Below are 19,170 nucleotides of genomic sequence, written 5' to 3'. Positions count from 1 at the left end.
CCTGAGGTTCAGAAAGATTTTGTCTCAAATGGGTTTTGTTTTTTTCTTCTGAAACATCGCAACAAAAAAGTTATAGCGAAAATTTCACAGTGACCTGTTTGGAGTAGCAAAACCCTAGAATCCAAAGCTCTGATACCAAATGTTATGAAACCAGCTTACAAAAAGATAGAAAAGATAGATCAACGCCTTAGAATTCAGCCTCTTCGAGGGGGAAACCTCATTTACATTACACAAATGAACAATTCTTTGATGATCCAAATGACAAAACCTCCTTTCTATATATAGGAGTCTAATGGGTCACAATATAACCAAGCCGACCTAACGATAATAATATTACGGCACAAAAATAACAATAGTGGGATTCTATGGGGCAAAATAATAACAATAAGGGATACAATGACAATAGTAATGGGAGAATCACTAATATTATAGGGACCTAACAATGGAGAAGTTCTTTAGAATTATTCAAAAATTAAGAAGAAGAGACATGTAGACTTAATATGAAAAATTGATCAAGTTCATAATTTCTAGAATTAAAAAATAATGTTACAAACTTGGAGCTAACACGTTTTTTTAATGCACACTTTTTGATGAGTCAATGCTCTAGCAAGGAGAATTTAGGATTGTCATTGAAGAGTAACATTAAAGAAATAAAAGCCCATGGGGGAAATTCAATTGGTGATTGTTGTGATATGATGTACTATGTACAACATGAGATTCAAGGTTCAAATCCCTCGTGGGTGAAGTAAAAAAAAAAACATTAAAGAAATAACACAAATGATGGAAAAGACCCCTATAGTCATGAAAAAAAAGGACGAAGGCCTACATATTAGTGTAGGAAATGATGACACCAAATCCAATAGGCATGGAGAAAATCTTGAGCCATTAGAGCATATAGAAATTATGAGGATCTCGAAGATAAATTTGTAGAGCTATAGTGTTGATAATGAGAGAATTCTAAGGGCTCAAGAGAAGCAACATCATCTAAATACATAAGAAGAGCACAGATTTAATTAGTTGTAGAGGCAAATGTTATAGTGGAAAGTGACAAGAATAGGGGTCTACTCAAAACTATATAGAGTAGATACTCATTGCATGAGGAATTTGATTCCATGTCCAATAAGTGCATACAACTAGCATTTAAGTAAACCTATAAGGAGATAAGTCAAAAATACAATAAAAAATAGTTTTCTTTCTTTAATTTAATTTTTTTTTTAATGTTATTCACATTTACCTATGTAACTATACTCCAAAGTTTAATACACCTTAAAAATATTTCATAGTTGTAGTCAACCAAGGTTGAGTTTGTTTTTCAAATTCAAATAGTGATAGGAAGTGAAAAGTCAATAGGAGTTGGGAGTAATAGGAGGAAGTTAGAAGGCTAAGGGTCTTCTCATTTTTTTATCAATAAAGATTTGTAAGATAATAAAGGTTCCCATCCTTTGTTTTTAAGCTATCTTGTTATAAGAGATTAAGTTTTCATAAAAAATTATTGGATTATATTTTATCACTTTGCATATGATTGTAGGCTATCTTCTTTGTGAATATATGTGTTAATATTGTCGACTATCTCTCTCTCTCTCTCTCTCTCTCTCTCTCTCTCTCTCTCTCTTTAATTTAAATTGTGTGTAGCTAGTACCAACATCCTATAAGCCAATACTAGGAGGGACATGTGCCTTGGGAAGGGCAGAGACATCCAAAGACAATCCCATGTGGGGATCCTAGTCAAAGGGGATGCGTACACCTCAAGCCTTATCACAACGAGACAATATTAATCATTCAAGATGCACATGCTCTGCCTCACTCTAGTTTTGAATCTATGACTTCCAAAGATGAAACACATTTTGTTAATACTAGCTCCACTCAAGTTACACAACTATTCTAGTATTTATTGCAATGCCCATTGATATTTATTTTTTTGGGTTCACTTAAAAGTTACATTAATAAAATTAAATTGGAAATTGAATTATTTTTTGAATTTACAATATTTTTAATCATGTTTATATTAAATATAGTTGTCTATTATCTCATTTGATATGCACAACATCACATCTAAGGTTTATTTGTTATATTCATTGTACTAGAATTGCATTCTATTTTACATTCTTTATTCTACATCATAAACATAAAATATAAAAACAAAATAAAACCTTAACCCTATAACATGAATTTAAAAATTAGTACCATAAATTGTAAGGTCCACCTAAAAAGTATAAAAATATCATGTTAAAGATTTTATCTCAATAAACTTGTTTATATTAGCAAGCATCAAAAGTCAATTTTAATAAACTTTTAGAAAATTTTAACCAACATTAAAGGTCAACTTTAATTAAAAAAACCTTTGAAATTTTTTATGAATTTTGAGAAATTTTTTTATTCAACCGAATAAAAATCTGAAAAAACCTAACTAATCCCGATAAATGAAATTAAATTTTCACAATTATAATATATATATATATTTATTTATTTTACAGCATTAACAATTAACTTAAACCTCATTTTACCTAACGACGTAATCAAGCTATATATCCCAGGTTTAAAATACAGGACAAAAATATATCCATAAACTTGTACTATAGGTTAAAAAGAAACATGGAACATTTCCTTTTGAATACCACCTCTTCTATCTTCCAAAACTGTGACTTTCTTATTTTTAAATTCACCACAATAATAATAAAACACAATTTTGATAATACCAAAAATCAAATACTGGACTTTATTATTTTTAAATTCACAAGAATAATAATAAAACACAATTTTGATAATACCAAAAATCAAATTAAGTCAAATTAAGTGAGAAGCCCATAGTTATGCGACTTGTTCGATTTCTTGATTTAAGATAGAAAGAAGGGGACAAATAAGCTTACAATTCATGGTTTTAAATAGAAAAAATAAAAATGTTAGGCATTTATCGTTAAAATATTTATTTAGTGTAATTTTGTTATATATAGGTTGGAATAATAATAATAATAAAAATGTTAGGCATTTATCGTTAAAATATTTATTTAGTGTAATTTTGTTATATATAGGTTGGAATAATAATAACAACAACAACAAGTCAAATTAAGTGAGAAGTCCATAGTTATGCGACTTGTTCGATTTCTTGATTTAAGATAGAAAGAAGGGGACAAATAAGCTTACAATTCATGGTTTTAAATAGAAAAAATAAAAATGTTAGGCATTTATCGTTAAAATATTTATTTAGTGTAATTTTGTTATATATAGGTTGGAATAACAACAACAACAACAAGAAGAAGTCAAATTAAGTGAGAAGCCCATAGTTATGCGACTTGTTCGATTTCTTGATTTAAGATAGAAAGAAGGGGACAAATAAGCTTACAATTCATGGTTTTAAATAGAAAAAATAAAAATGTTAGGCATTTATCGTTAAAATATTTATTTAGTGTAATTTTGTTATATATAGGTTGGAATAATAATAATAATAATAAGAAGTTGGAATAATAATAATAATAATAATAATAATAATAATAATAATAATATACATTTTTATCTTTATATTTAATTATATATAAATTGGATTTATGTAATACAAGTCAATGTCAATAATAATAATAATAATAATAATAATAATAATAATAATAAATTTTTATCTTTATATTTAATTATATATAGATTGGATTTATGTAATACAAGTGAATTATTTATTAACTATGTATATCTATATATTTAATGTCAAGGTATCTGTAAATTTTATATATAATTCTATTTTATGAGTTTTATATATATTATAAATAATGTCAGTTATTATTATTATTTTTCAAAGTAATTAGAAATTGGGTATTTTTACTCATTTGTAAAGAGTAATTATTACTTATTTTTATATAATTAATTGGTTTTTTTAACTAATATCAAAATTTTAGAGTCTTCTGTATTTTGGGTTCGATTTTGTTTATGCTTTTACATCGTATTTACGAGAGTAATGTAAGTTAGATTTATTTTACAACCTAATATGAAGTAGATGTCTAATTCCTTCTATGTTGACATTTGTTTGTTTTAAAATAAAAATAAAATATTCATTGAATTAAAGAATGATATCATTTAAAATTAAAAGTATATATAAATATTTTGTCGGGTTTAATTAAAATCATTAAAAACTAACAATAATAACACTAAAGCATTATAATATCACTCTTAGTATCGTTGCATATTGCAGCTTGAAGAAGATGTTAATTCCTTTTTATAATTAATAGAGTTGACAATTCACATGTGTGTATATATATAGATAGATATACTAGCAAATTGTAACACCCTCCTCCCACATCTACCCAAGTAACTGACCAACTGGATAAACATGTCACAAGAAGTTACGATTATATGCTTTAAATCCCTATGTGTCAGTTAAGGAAGTGGAACCGACAGAAACACACCATACAGAACTTCCACATTAGCAATAGAACTCCAAGGAGCCACCCTAACCTCTCAAGTAACCAACCCCTGGGTCCCATTGATTTTTTAGACCATTAAACCCTTAGACACTCCCTTGATATGGATAAGCATGCGTCCAAGAGGCTCCAGATTGATCTGAATTTAAACAGGAACACAATAAATTACAGATATAACCATAAATACAAATATGCAATAGAAATAACATTTCATTTCATTAATATCAAATACTGAAATATGCGTACAAACAGAATGGAAATAAGACTAGCTTGGGCGATGATAACTTATCTGTAAGAAGAGATGTGGCAGTTACATGTCTCTAAACCATGTTACAATGAGGCTCAAGGACCTATTTTTTATTGAAAAACATGAGAAAACCCTAAACAACCAAAACCCTAACCCAGGAGATGTAACGCCAAGAGTTTGTGGGCCTTGTTGGGGCTAGTTGGGTAGTGAAATTCCCGGGGTCATAACTTGGTCATATTATCTCCGTTTGGCACGTATGATACCTTGTTGAAAAGGTATCTCTGATTACTACAATATTTGTCATAGGCCTCTGCCTTTGGCTATGGCCCTGCAGTAGACCTCAGAAAAACATCGTTTAGGGGGTCAAAACTATTCCAAAAGTTCATGACCCGAAAAACTACTAAAAATAGTAAATGTTGAAATAAACAAGGAAACAAATGAAATTGACTAGAGGTCTAGGTGGGATAGGTGGGTGGCCACCAATATTCACCTGGATCACGGACACTCCCACAACATGGGTATGCATGCGTTTGGTGTCTTTTCTCCTCAGACCTATACCTGCAACTCCAGGATTTGTGCCACTTTTTCAGGCCCAGAGCCTAGGTCACTACTCAAAACTCAATGATAGGTTCAGAAATGAATTTATACAACAGAACAATGATACATTTGCAAAAACATTGACAAGGTCTAGACTGGACTCCTACTAGCTATGACAAACATTTCATCAAACATGTCACAAATATGTAATCTACAGGTGTAAACAACAGATCTGAGCATAGGGGTCTCATACTTATCTGAGAATCGCTAAGAAGCATTGATGTCTCAACACATTAGCTACCATTTCATCTATTAGGCCATAGATACATTGTTCATTCATTTACAAGTAAAAACATGATGAGAGCCATACATAGTCACTGTCATAATACATGCTCATAACTAGCATAATAACAACATAAATACCAAAGAGATAACAACCATATAAACCAATACAATACTCATGAAACAACAAGGAGAAATAACCTCATATTAATGATGTAAAAGCCAACCATATTCGGGACTTCCATGAACCACCCGACCATAGACATGGATGAGCCAAATATCTCATCATCTAGTCACCCCTGTGCCATATTCTAAGCATGAATGTGAGATCTCATAACACACATCAATCAAAATCATCTAGGGCTTCCAAAGGCCAAACCACCTCAACTCATCAAACAGTGATTTCACCTCACAGTCAGATATCACAAAAACATCACCAGATTGGTCTCTACCCAAGCCTTCCAAGGCTCCATAAAATTTGTTCCAACCAAGACTCCAAAACTAGTAACTCAACCCACAATTGATCTAATCAAGGGCTCCAGAGCGTTTTTCCAACCAAGGATCTAGGACTAGTAACTCAACCCACCAAGGGCTCCAGAGCGTTTTTCCAACCAAGGCTTCAGGACTAGTAACTTAGCCCAAGTTGTTACAGGGCTCCAGAGCGTTTGTCCAACCAAGGCTCCATGAACTAGTAACACAACCCAAACTAAAGGAAACATGAGAACCCACCAGAAAATAAAGAAATGAACCCACAACACCATGGCTATCTAGGAAATGACAAGACTAGGAAAATCCACTGTCAATCCAGGAAACCTCCATGCCAATGACAGATCATGACCAATAAACCACATGCATATGCCATTAATGCCGAAACTAGTGAGTAAAACATACATGAAACTCGGTACCTGCAAGTAAAACCCATTGTAGTTTATGATCCCGATGCCCTCTTATGATTTTTTGCTCTTCCTTTTCCTTCTTGCTCCAAAACTCCAAGTATGCCACACTCCTCCAAGAGTGCTCTAAGAAAACTCTAAGTGTTCAAGAGTATGAGAGAGAGCCCCTAAAATGAACTGAAAAAAGTATGTGAACTCATCCTTAGAAGCCTTTTTATTAATGAGGTCTCCATTTTCTTTATTTTCCTTCATTTTCCTCTTTACATGCAACTTTTCACCTTCCCTTTCTCTTAATTTCCATTGTTTTTATAAATAAATGTGCCAAAATGCCATTTTGCATTTCCAAAGTCTTTGTCATTGCATTTGCTAATTTCTTTAGCCATTAATCAATCACTAGTGATCCCCATCACTGTGCTTTGCCCAACATTAAGCTTGGAATAAGTGTCCCATTAACGGTGGTTATTATTCTGCCTTTCTTAACTTTTATTACATGGAGTTTTCACCGGGCAGTTACACAAATGAATAAAATATTTGGATGTGCATATTAAATAATATAATTTTATATTGCTGCAATCTAACTATTCCATGTTTTAGCCTTTTTAGTTAAAACCTGGAGCTCTAATTAAATCATATTTTTGTATTCATAAAATGTATTAGGTGCCCTAAAAACCTTCTAAACATTTGGATTATATAGACTAAACTCAAATCTACAAATATCTGCGAGATTTCTTCATAAATGCATTAGGTGCCCTAAAAACCTTCTGAACATTTGGATTATATAGACTACACAACTCAAACCTACAAATATCTGCTAGATTTATAGTAAAATCCAGATACCGAGAAAAATGATCAAAACATAAAATAAAATATAAAGAGAAAAAATAATTAAAAAAAATAAAAATAAAAAGATAGATTTGTGAAGGAGATGTATAATTCTTTTACTTTTAAAACTATTTCAATATAAATCTTGAATAAATTATTTGAATATCTATATTAACTCATATATTTTTTTCTAATTCATAATATTAAGTTGATATATGACATTTAAAATTATTGCTAATAATTTTTAAAAAATAATATGGACCATAAAAAATAAATCAACGTGGTTAAAATATTTTAGTTTTGATTCATTTTTAGTTTGAAATTGTAAGTTTAGCCTTGTAATCTACCCATTTTAGTTTTGATTCATTTTTAGATACATTTTCAGGCATATTTTGTTCAAAATCTAGTATGAAATTGCAAGTTTAGCCTTGTAATCTACCCAATTATATTACACAATGGAATTTTCAAACCATTGAATCCATTTATGTATTCAGAAGTACAATTTAAAGAATGAAATATTAGGACGCCACACAGAATTGTATTGTTAGTACATCTTATTGGTGGGTTACTCAAAATGAAGGAGATGTATAATTCTTTCCATGCTTATCATGAAGTTGATATATGTTACATTTATATATACTGACCTAGTGTAGATACATTTTAACCCCATATATATGAAGGGTGTAGAGGGATCACATCTCTTGAAATATAAAGCTCTCTTCAAGCTGAATGCTTTAAAAGATATTTATATGCTAACTAATTTGATCCCTCAATGTGCTTGATAAATCTAAAGTTAAGATGAATCTATACTAATTATAAAAATTTCAAACATGAATTAAAGTTGTTCAATATCTTAATACTAGTGTTGAAAGGTGAATCTCATTTGCTCAAGTAAATACACCAAGAGTCCATATTTTGAATCCTAATGACTAAAAATAAACATATTTGCTAATTGAATTTTTATTTTTAATGTAATTTTAAAATTTGAAAATAATTAACATGAAAAACAATAAATTCAATTAATTGAAACAAGAGTCACATTCTACAGTGTTATCCCATCCATGCTCAAAGTGCCGTTGACATGTGTCATTTTTACAATAAAAATAAAATATTCTCTAAATTGAAAAGAAATATGGACTATAATAAAAAAAGAAAAAATGAATATGCATGTTTGGTTAGTTTAATTAAAAGCATTATAAAACATCAACAATCCCAACCTCACTATGATTACTTAATTTGTCTTGATATTACAACCCAAAGTGGTAAAAATACTTCACTTTTTCTGAATCATAAATAAAATATTTAGACATCACCTAATATAATTTCATATCAACTTTAAAAAAAGAATGATACAAATATTTCACTCTCTCTTAATCATAAATACAATGTTTAGATATCACCTAGTATAATTTCATGTAACTTTAAAAAAAGAAAGATAAAATAATTTTGAACAAAAAACTATGAAAATAAATAATACAATTTAAACAATAAAAAATTATACATTGTATATATATAAAAATAATTATTATTATTGGGATCTTGAATTATTATTATTAGGATCTATCAAGAAATAAGAGGGATGGCAATTTTTCTTTTTCAAATTTTGCCTTTAAAAAGATATTTACATCTGAAAAGATTTTATCATTTTAGTCCATTCTAAATTTTTGCTTAAAATAAATGTATATTGGGTTTTAACAGTGTGTAAATTTTCAATCCATTAAAGCACCATGTAATGAGCTTTTGGAAATTCCCAAATAAATCAAAAGTTTTTATAAAAGGAAAGAAAAAGAACCCAAAAAAACCCAAAACATCACATAAAGCTCACTGTGTTCTGAGATAAAACAAGTTACAATATTAAATTTAGGCTTTTGTGATCCATGCCAAATTTTTGAGAAGAGTTTTAGGCCAAAATCACATCATAAGTCATAATTTAGGCTTTTGTGATCCATTTTAAATTTTTGAAAAAAAATTTCCACAAAAATCAAATCATAATTGAACCTTTCCAAATAATAAGTGTGATTTATCATCTAGACAAATTTTAAAAAATGTAAACAATATTAAAAGAGAAAAACTCACTCTCTCCCATCTAATTTTCACTTAATCTTTGTGTTATCTTAGGTTGTTACCAATTTCTACGATCTAACATTTATAAGAACAGAACTCGGCCAATACGGAGGCTTTTCTTTCATTACTTGTCATATGTTCTGCGTCTGTTGCAGAAATTAAAGAGAAATCATAGCCGGTCAATTTCGCCACCAAAGCTTACTGTTAAACCGCATATCACTGTATTATACTACATCAACCATTCCTGCCATAATCGCTTACAAATTTGGGGAACCTTTTGCTCTTTTGCTGGAACGGCGTTTTTTCTTTGTCGATGAGCCATTTCAGCTGCTCGAAATCGTCCACTTCGCAAGGGAACGTGAGCGGCCCTCCTTGGCCGTAACTTTCCGCGTCAGCCAGAAGTGTGGCAATGAATGGATGGCTCAGATAAGCTATCGGAAGCACAAACCGCTGCCGCTCTTCTCCCACGTAAACGGCCACGCAACCCTCCGAAACCAGCTTTCTGCGTCGGCGATGATTGAAGTTCGCCAGGTCGCGTGTTCGAGCTCCGAGGGTACTTCCGACCAACGGTGGCTGTCGGAGGCAGAGAAAGGAGGGGGCTCCTGGGATTCGATCCCGGGGACAGAGAAACGAAATTGTACGAACCAGACAGCGGATCAACTTACGAACCCTCAGACATGTGGAGATGACGATTCTGATCTTAAGAAGCCTTCGCCCCACCCGGATCTTCATCACAAAAAAAGAGAAACGGTAGAGTAGGGGCAACGAAGGGCTCCCTTTTATTTGTTTATCTCCAATCTGAACATGGGCATTCGTGCGTGTGATGATTATGCGTTCGAATCCGGGGCCGCTGTAGCGGTGACAAACCAGCTGCCCAACAGCATATATGGTTCTGTTTTGCATACAGAGCAGAGGGAAGAAGCAAATAATCATCTCATATATATATATATAATTATAGCATCTCCCTTAAAAAAAAATTGAAGGACTGGTGCGGTCTGCGTTGGAAATTCAATGGTCAAATAAATCAAACAGAAGGGATTAGATCATATTTTAATTGGGTGGTGAAAAATGAATCTATAATAAAGAGACACCAAAAGGATTTGTTATTTATAGTTGGGTAGAGTGTACACGTCTATTTAAGCGCTGAAAAATATGTCATGACAGGTAGGTAAGTGGGACTGGACAGCATGATACTTTCCTGGTGGAGGTTATAGGCGGCTACAGGCTCCTGCCCAGGCTACTCCAATGTTTCTCTGTATGTCTTATTCTCTTTCGGCGGGTGGGACTTACCCGTGCAAAAAACACTACACCCCTGTGTAGTGTGTGGCCCCTAACCGTACACTCTTTTTGTTTTATTGGTTGTAATCTATTTAATTTTTGGTTTTTATAATTGTGGTAGGTTTTTAATTTCAACTTAAGGTGTTGAATTTGATTTTTATTTTTTTTAACATATGTTTTGTCTTAGTGTCAATAATTGTAGTTTATTAAAGAGTTTGGTTTTTATAATTGTGGTAGGTTTTTAATTTCAACTTAAGGTGTTGAATTTGATTTTTATTTTTTTTAATATATGTTTTGTCTTAATGTCAATAATTGTAGTTTATTAAAGAGTTTGGTAAGTTGTATTGACTTCTAATAAATTAAAAAAATTAGATTGGTGGCAAGTGCTTCAATCCACCAATTTCCTAGGATTTGAGATTATTCTAATTCTAGTAAGTTCACCCATGATAAGTTCCCCATTTATGTAGCTTATCCATAGTTTGACATTGGGAATTCATTTTTTGTTATTTTTTATTATTATTTAAATTTATTTATTTGTAAAATGATTGGTTCTTATTATGGGTTGTTTAGTAACTTCCATTTCTATTAGTTATTAATTTTTTGTTTTTTGTTTTATTTCTTTTCTATTTAGTTTTTTGATTTTGATTTTTGGTTATTCCCATTTTCATGAATTTTAGTTCTTTAGAAATTTTTTTTTTTTTTTTTTGTAAGCTCAGGTATTACTCATTCTATTACTGAAAATTTTTCAAGAAGATACATCGTCCAAACCATAGAAGCCCGCCCTCAAGGGGAAACCGGGTCAAAACCATCTGTAATTTTTCAGTCCAGCCCAGAAGTAATAGGCTCTCAGTCTAACCAAAGTAGCTAACACAGCATAGCAATTTTGAAACTTACAGCAAACCCTATTCGTGACTATATTTCTGTTCCTACTATTCATCTATAAAGACACGAAACAAAATCAGAACAAAACAGAGAAACAGTATTCAACATATCTCTCGTCATGCATTTTCCTTTTCCACTGGCCGGCTGGCTCCTTGCGCAGGATTCGGCTGGCTGTCTCCTTGAACAGGATCCTGACGATCACTCTTCAGAAGGTGAAGAATCTCATCCATTTTATCCTCCTGTCTTGACAAGGCTGTACGAATATAGCCTAGCTCCTTGCTCATATCCGGTTTCTTCTGAAGTAAATCAGCCATTTCTTTGGCAACCTGTTCCAAGGCCTTCGCCATCAAGCCTTTCATTACCCAATACATGTGAAGGGACTGCTTGAACAGAGTTCTACGACCACGAGTGTGGCCCAGGTCGTGGAGGATTGTTGCCCATTCTTCCATCTCGTCTGACGATTGCTCCTGAATGGCCTCCTCTTCAAGATATTGCATTAACCTACGAATATCAGGGTCAGCATTGTTTTGAAAGGCCTTTTCCGCCTCTCGAATTTGGTGCATCACTGTTCTTTTAGGCTTCGCAGATTGCTGCTGTCGCTTTCCAGAATTTTCCCCTTCCTCGTGCTCTGTCGTGCTCTGGTTCCTATCCCCCTTCTGCGTTTTGCTTTGACCACTGCTCAGTGGACGACCCCTCTTGCGAAGCCCCGAACGTCTATCATCAGAGGCATTCAGCATAGGCGAATTTGTCTCCGGCTGGGGCGTGCTACCTTTCAAGCTCCTCTTTTGCATTTCCTTAAATCTTTTCCCAGAGACTCCAACGTCTTCCTCTTCTGAATCATCATCTATATCCCAAATTATGAATGGGGAGTCTCGTTCTATGGGGCTTTTGCCCTTCCCTTGCTCCCGATCTTCATCAATTGCATTCCACCCCCCTACACCACGGCCTCTCTGTCGAGTTTCCATACCACCTGCAGTCCTGTCGCTCTTCCTTCTCTGCTTATTTCCCCCCTTTGAATGCCTCTGTTGGAGACTATGGAAATGTTTCCGAATTATCCCGCAAGGGTAGTTGTTTCTCGGTCTCTGTTTCTCTTGACTTCGGAGATTAATAATACGGTGAACATAGGATGAGGCCCGAATTTTAATTCCCGGCTGCTTCCCATCCGGATCCGGTACCCCACTACCGTCGGCCGTTCCATCCGTAATCACGTCCACTGCAATGTATCCTGTCGCCTCGTTAATCTCCCCTCTCAGCTGATGCCTATTAATTATCGCATCAAATGTGTAATCTTTGGTACTCATCCCCTCTGCCGCCATAATACCTCCTTTTAATTCCTGCTTCATCATTGTGTGGATTTGCATGCCACTTAGCACCTTATTCAATCGAACCTTGGCCATGGTTCGACCGTGCCTCTGCCAATTAATAATCCCTTTCATTGATCGAAGTGTGATCCCCGATAGCACCATCATGATCAACCTTAATGAGCGTAATCAGATCTTTCCACTCTCTATTTGCCTCCGCATTCCTCCACTGACTATCTATCCTGCTTTGCTGGCCACGGCTGCCCCAGTTGGCAAGCCAGTCCGCAGTTTTATTGCCATTTCTTCTAACATGATTAAAGATACAGTAGTCTATTCTTTTAATCATATCCGCTATCTCCTGTACGATACCTGTTGTGCGCCAGCTCTTAGTCACCTTTTCCCACCCCTTGCCATTCCTGAGTTTCTTTACCATTTCAATGGCAATTTGGGAGTCGCCCGTAATTTCCAAGTTGGAGTACCCATTTCTGATAGCAATTCTCAATCCAGTATGGAGAGCCCAGAACTCGGCCTCATTGTTGGTCATCTTCCCTCCCCAGTCGGCATATATCCATCTTACTTGTCTGTTGCTGTCACGGAATATACCCCCGAACCCTGCATCCCCAGGGTTGCCCTTAGAGGCTCCATCGAAATTTAGTTTTATAAATTGTCCCCTAGGATAGGTAAACTTGTCTGGGCTTTTAATCCTCATGTCCTGCTCTCTCCTTAATTGATAATGCACCATTTCAAATTTAAGGTTGAGTCTGTTCAAAATTTCTTTCTCCCTTGGATCTGCTTTCCAATCCTCGTCCTGCCATCTCTCTACCAGAATGGTTTCTCTCATCGCCTCTACCACCCGCTCCCAGATTACCTCAGGCTCCTTATTGATACTTTTGAAAATTCTAGCATTGCGTTCCTTCCATGTCATCCATATTACAAAACCTGATATAAGATTCCAGGCTCGCTGTATGACTTTGCAGTGGAAAGTTTCTTCCCTCCAATGGAAAACCATTTCGAGAAAATCTCTAACCTCCACCCCAGGTTTATTAAAGGTGCGCTTGGTATTAGACCAGAGTTGATTAATAAACGGGCAGTGGATCATGATATGATCTCTGTTTTCTTCGTGTTTTCTGCATAGATAGCAGCTCGAAGGTCCCGAGAAACCCCGTTTCTGGATGCGGTCCCAAGTTAAGATTTTGTTTTTCGAAGCTAACCAAGTGAAAGTGGTCACTTTGGGCCACCAATTTAGATCCCAAATTTTCCTCCAATCCTGCTGGCCTTCATTGTTATTGTGAGAATTTACCAAATAATAAGCTTCCTTAGCTGAGAAAAGGCCTCTCATGGTATTACCCCAGCGTAGGATATCTTTTCCGTCTCTTACTCTGATTTTCCTTGAGTTCATTTCCTTTTTGAAAGCCGTCTGCATGTCAGGACTAAGATTCTGATCCCACTCTAACGGGTCCTTCCAGGATCTCCACCAGTCATCCATGCTGGCAGGTTTCCAATAATCCTTGACACTTGTTCTATTCCCCTCAATTCTTCCTCTGATTTGATGAAGATTCTGCATATTGTTCAGTCTTTCTCTTTGCTGCCATTTGTCGTCCCAGAAGTGAGCCTCATTCCCTCCTCTGATTTCCCAGAACGCATGCTGCTCGACAATGTTTCTATTTTGGCTGGCCAATTCCCATACAGCGGATCCGCGAGGCATTTCTTCTTGTCTTAGAATGTCTACCTGTGAGTCTGGCATTCGATATTTTGTTCTCCATATTGATTTCCAGAGGTCATTTCCCCCTTGCAACCACCTCCACCAAAGTTTAGCTCCCATTGTTTGATTGAGCAATTCTGGGTCTCTTAATCCTAACCCACCTCTCTCTTTCCTCTCTGTAAGCTGATTCCAGGCCACTAAGGCCCATTTCTTCTTTTCCTCCGACCCTCTCCAAATGAAATTTCTGATAATTTCTCTAATCTTCCCATAAACTCCTCTCGGGGCCGCCATAATTGAAAGGGGATAAATAGGTATAGCCTGAAGAACCGATTTGGCTAAAACAATTCTGCCAGCAATATTCAGGGCCCTAAAGGCCCAGCTCGAGACTTTTTTCCTCATTCTATCTAAGATTCCCTGCCAATTCTTTAATCTTTTTGACGTGAAGTCCAGCATGTTACCCAGATACTTGGTAGGTAGTTCACCCGTTTTGAAGCCCAGAATTCTAATAAGGTGAGTCTTCACTTGATCCACCGTGTTGAAGATAAAAACACACGATTTATCCCGGTTAATTTCAAGTCCCGATGCCTCAGCAAACAGGTCTAGAATTTTCTTTAGATGTTTGACTTCCTTAACAGTTGGCTCTCCAAAGAGCATTATATCATCAACAAATTGTTGATGCGTTAGAGGAAGTCTGTCTCCCCATAAGCGAAGTCCTTTTAATCTGTGAGCTGCTCTTTCCTGAGTAATATACCTTCCTAGACCCTCTGCTGCTAAGATGAACAAGAAAGGGGACAACGGATCACCCTGACGGATACCTCTGGAGGCATTAAACGTGTTCGAAGGGTTTCCATTGACTAAGATTGAAAAGTTAGGGGAAGAAATGAGATTGTGGATCCATGTAATCCATCTCTTGTGAAAACCGAAACATTCCAGAACTCTTTCCAGGTACCTCCAGTTAAGCCTATCGTAAGCCTTGGATAAATCAAGCTTGATCATCATTCCCTTTCGTTTTTTATCTTTGAGTGAGTGAATAACTTCTTGAGAGACAACTAAGCCATCCAAGATCTGCCTCCCCTCCACAAAACCAGTTTGCTCCGCCGATATTAAACTTTCCAGCAAGGGTTTTAATCTTCTAGCAATTAGAGAGGTTATGATCTTATACACTACATTACAGAGAGCTATCGGCCTAAAGCCATTAGCATCCTCCATATTTTCTCCTTTAGGAATTAGAGTAAAGAAGGTTGAGTTAAGAGCCGGCCATACCTTCTGCTGCACCCTTGACTCTTCTACCAAATCCAGTATGTCTTTTCCAAGAAAATGCCAGCCAGCCTGGTAGAAATCTACTGTAAAGCCGTCCAGGCCCGGTGCTGTGCCCTTCCTCATTGCTTTCACTGTATCTTCCAGCTCTTCCAAAGTAACCGCCCTCATTAAGGCTTTGTTCTGGTCCTCCGTAACTAGTCTAGGTATAGCAGTACAGATCTCCTGGATAGCTCTCACTCGATCTACCTGAGGTTCAGAAAGGATTCCTCTATGATGATCCACTAGTGTTTGCTCAATTTCCTTTTGCTCCACCAACCTTATACCATTATTCCCTTTAATGGAGAGAATTCTGTTTCCCTGTCTATGCTTAACCATTGCCTGATGAAAAAAATTTGTATTTCTTTCCCCTTCCCGAAGCCATTTAATTCTAGATTTTTGTCGCCATAGAATTTCCTCTTGCTTTCGTCTTTCTTCCATTCTTCCCAGCAGAATCCCTTCTTTGGTGATGCTTTCCTCAGCCCTGCCTTCCAAAATTATTTTCTGTTGGAGATCCTCCATTTCCTTTTCTAGTTTTTGCTTATCTTCCAAGATGTTGCCAAATTCCTCTTTGTTCCACTTCTTAATCTTCATCTTCAATTCTTTCAATTTTAAATGAAACGTGTGCATCTTTCCTCTACCCTGCACTCTACTTTGATTCCACCATTCTTCTACCTTTTTTATGAAATTCGGATCCCGTAACCAGAATGCTTCAAACCGAAATGGCTTCTTACCCTGGATTTTTTTAATGTCGATTTCCAATCGGATTGGCCAATGGTCCGAGCCCAAGGAGGGGATAATCTTGGCCTCGACAAAGATATCCTTGTTCAAGATGTCTTCAGATATTAAAAATCTGTCCAGTTTTGAGGCAATTTGGTTCTTGCCTCCTCTTCGATTATTCCATGTATAGACTCCATTGATGGTTTTAAGATCTACTTACTCTTAGGTCCTCTATCATCTCATTAAATTTATCCATGAACTGATCCAGCCTTCTAACCCCACCTTTTTTCTCTTCCAGGGATCTGATTAAGTTGAAGTCTCCTCCAATGATCCAAGGTTGCCCAGAAAAAAGTTGTCGGATAGTTCTTAAACTTCTGATGAAGTTTTCTTTTTCTCCAGGGTTTGTGGGTCCATAAACACCTGTAATGACCACCTTTTCCTTGGTCCCCACTATCCTGCCCAGCCCGGTCAAGATTCCATGCATGCTAGTCCAATTATCTAGAAGGATTTCATTCGGGTTCCACAATATTGCTATTCCCCCAGCAACTCCTATGGCATCCTGTCCCATAACTTTGTAATTCAATCTATTTTTTTCAATGATTTCTTCTAACTGGTGTACCCCAATTTTAGTCTCCTGCAGTATCAAAATGCTAGGTTTTTCTTTTTTGAGTTTATCTCTCAAATATCTTTGCTTTCCCTTACTATGCAAGCCCCTAATATTCCAGCTGACAATAATCATTTAAAACTTTTGGAAGGAAGGAAAAAATACCTCTGACAGAGGTATCACTTTACCAGAGTTGATCAATGTTTCGCCCACCGATTGGATAGTTTCATTTAACGTTCTCCGACCTCTTTTTCTGCTACTTTTGCCAGCATTGCCCATTCCCAGCATTTCTTTCTGCTGCTCACCAACCTCCGTTATTTGTTTTTCCAGGTTTTCCCCTTTCCGTTCCTTGTATTTCTGGAAAGCTTCCTTGAATAACTGTTTTTGTTTTTCTGGTATAAATCTATTATCCAGATACTTCCACTCCTGGAGTAGTCTCTTCATTAACTTTTCCTCTTCGGCCTCATTTTCCATTTGGTTTTCAATTTCCATATGCGATTCCACTGTTTCTTCCGCCTCTTTTTCCTCTGTTTGTTCCTTGTTTGGTTTGTTTGGGCTTTTTGCTTTCTCTTTCTCTTCTCGGGAAATCTCCATGGGCGAGTTCTCTGGATCTTCATCATCATTCAAATTTATTTCATACCCTTCCGTGTCATCTTGCAGCGCCTGGAACTTATTTTGACTTTTTATTGTATTGGATGTTTCTTGCGATTTGGGTTTCAGGTTTTCCTTATTTTGCCGTTTCTTTCTATAGACTTGCTGGAAGCCTTCCTCTTTGTCTGCTGCCCTATCTTTATCTGTCTTCCCCCCTTCCTCCTTATTCAATGGGCATTGCCTATATAGGTGGCCGTACTCATGACATTTCCGGCATCGAAAGGGGATGTGTTCATAATCAATCGGCTGCGTCCAGACCTCATCATGGTATTCCAATTCGATATTTTCCGGGAGTGGTTCAGCCAAGTTCATACCCCTTATTTATACTTAGTTATACCCCTTATTTATATTGTTGTGCCCCTATTACCCCCATGTTGTTATTTCTGTGCCCCATAGAATTCCTCTATTATTATTTTTGTGGCTTTATATTATTATTGTTAGGTCGGCTGGATTATATTGTGACTCCTTAGACTCCTATATATAGAAAGGAGGTTTTGTCATTTGTATCATCCAAGAATTGTTCATTTATGTAATGTAAAGGAGGTTGCCCCCTCGAAGAGGTTGAATTCTAAGGCGTTGATCTATCTTTTCTATCTTTTCTTGAGCTGGTTTCATAACATTTGGTATCAGAGCTTTGGATTCTAGGGTTTCGCTGCTCCAAACAGGTCATCGTGGAATTTTCGCTATAACATTTTTTCTGTGATGTTTCAGAAGTCACAAAAAAACCCATTTGAGAAGAAATCGCGCTGAACCTTGGGTCCAAATTTCAGAGCTTTTTGCGCGATATTTGCGGAGATATGATCTGAGGAAGTTGGTTTTTTCGCAGACTCCTGAATTACATTCAAAACAGGTAACCTGGGGAAAATCGTCATAACCTTTTCTCTGGGGATTGGATTGAAATTTTGTAAGAAGGTACAGAAAGAGGACGGACTTTAGTTTCTTGTATGCGTGTTTCAGATCCAAAGGTTGAAACAGTGACTCGTGGCACGCCGTACAAGTTCGCTCTACTGAACCAGTCTAAAAGCAAGTCACTGTGGGAGATTTCACATAACTTTTCATTGGAGAATCCAATTTGGGTCAGACTTGTGGCATTGGAAAGAGGACGCAGAAGGCTACTACAGGTCGCAATTTTAGAACTAGATGATCCGAAATTACAGAGATGCATCAGATTCAATATCAGGCTTCTATAAAGTGAAAAAATGTGTGTAGTTTTTTTTAATTTTTTGTGTAAGCTTGGTTTAATGGAATTCAAAGGGCATAGTAAAGCATTATATCGGTAATTGATGCCCAAAGGAAAGAAAATGCAAACACCTAGTAAGGAACCTGAAAGCTCTAGCATGACTCATGAAGAAGAGGAAAAAATGCTACATGATATATCAAAATTACAAGAACAAGTGCAACAAATGTCACGCTCACAAAAGCTAACAGAAGCTAAGATAAATGGCGTGGAATATAAGATAAATGGCGTGGAATCTAAGATAAAGGGCA

At 35.7% G+C, this 19,170-nt stretch overlaps 1 protein-coding gene across 1 annotated transcript; it reads right to left on the bottom strand.

The window, feature by feature from the left end:
* Positions 1 to 12,827: 12,827 nt before the first annotated feature.
* On the bottom strand, positions 12,828 to 17,994 carry LOC149230362 (uncharacterized). The gene is made up of 3 exons (XM_089381290.1): positions 17,197 to 17,994; positions 16,648 to 17,061; positions 12,828 to 16,529 (listed from the first exon to the last, which is right to left on the bottom strand). The coding sequence occupies exons 1-3, from the start codon at positions 17,992 to 17,994 to the stop codon at positions 12,828 to 12,830; spliced, it is 4,914 nt and encodes a 1,637-aa protein (XP_089237416.1).
* Between the last annotated feature and the right edge of the window lie 1,176 nt (positions 17,995 to 19,170).

This window comes from Pinus tabuliformis, chromosome J, assembly GCF_031772625.1.
Source record: "Pinus tabuliformis cultivar Carrire ecotype Pingquan chromosome J, CPIR1, whole genome shotgun sequence".
NCBI classification, from domain to species: Eukaryota; Viridiplantae; Streptophyta; class Pinopsida; order Pinales; family Pinaceae; genus Pinus; species Pinus tabuliformis.
Note: the sequence above shows the minus strand (reverse complement) of the source record. Positions and strands in the feature narration are given on the sequence as shown.

Coding starts and splice junctions, on each gene's coding strand:
- LOC149230362 (XM_089381290.1), bottom strand. CDS start 17,994: ATGAACTTGGCTGAACCACTCCCGGAAAATATCGAATTGGAATACCAT. Junction 17,062..17,196: donor AAGTGATACCTCTGTCAGAG/GTATTTTTTCCT, acceptor TTGATACTGCAG/GAGACTAAAATTGGGGTACA. Junction 16,530..16,647: donor AGATGATAGAGGACCTAAGA/GTAAGTAGATCT, acceptor ATCTTGAACAAG/GATATCTTTGTCGAGGCCAA.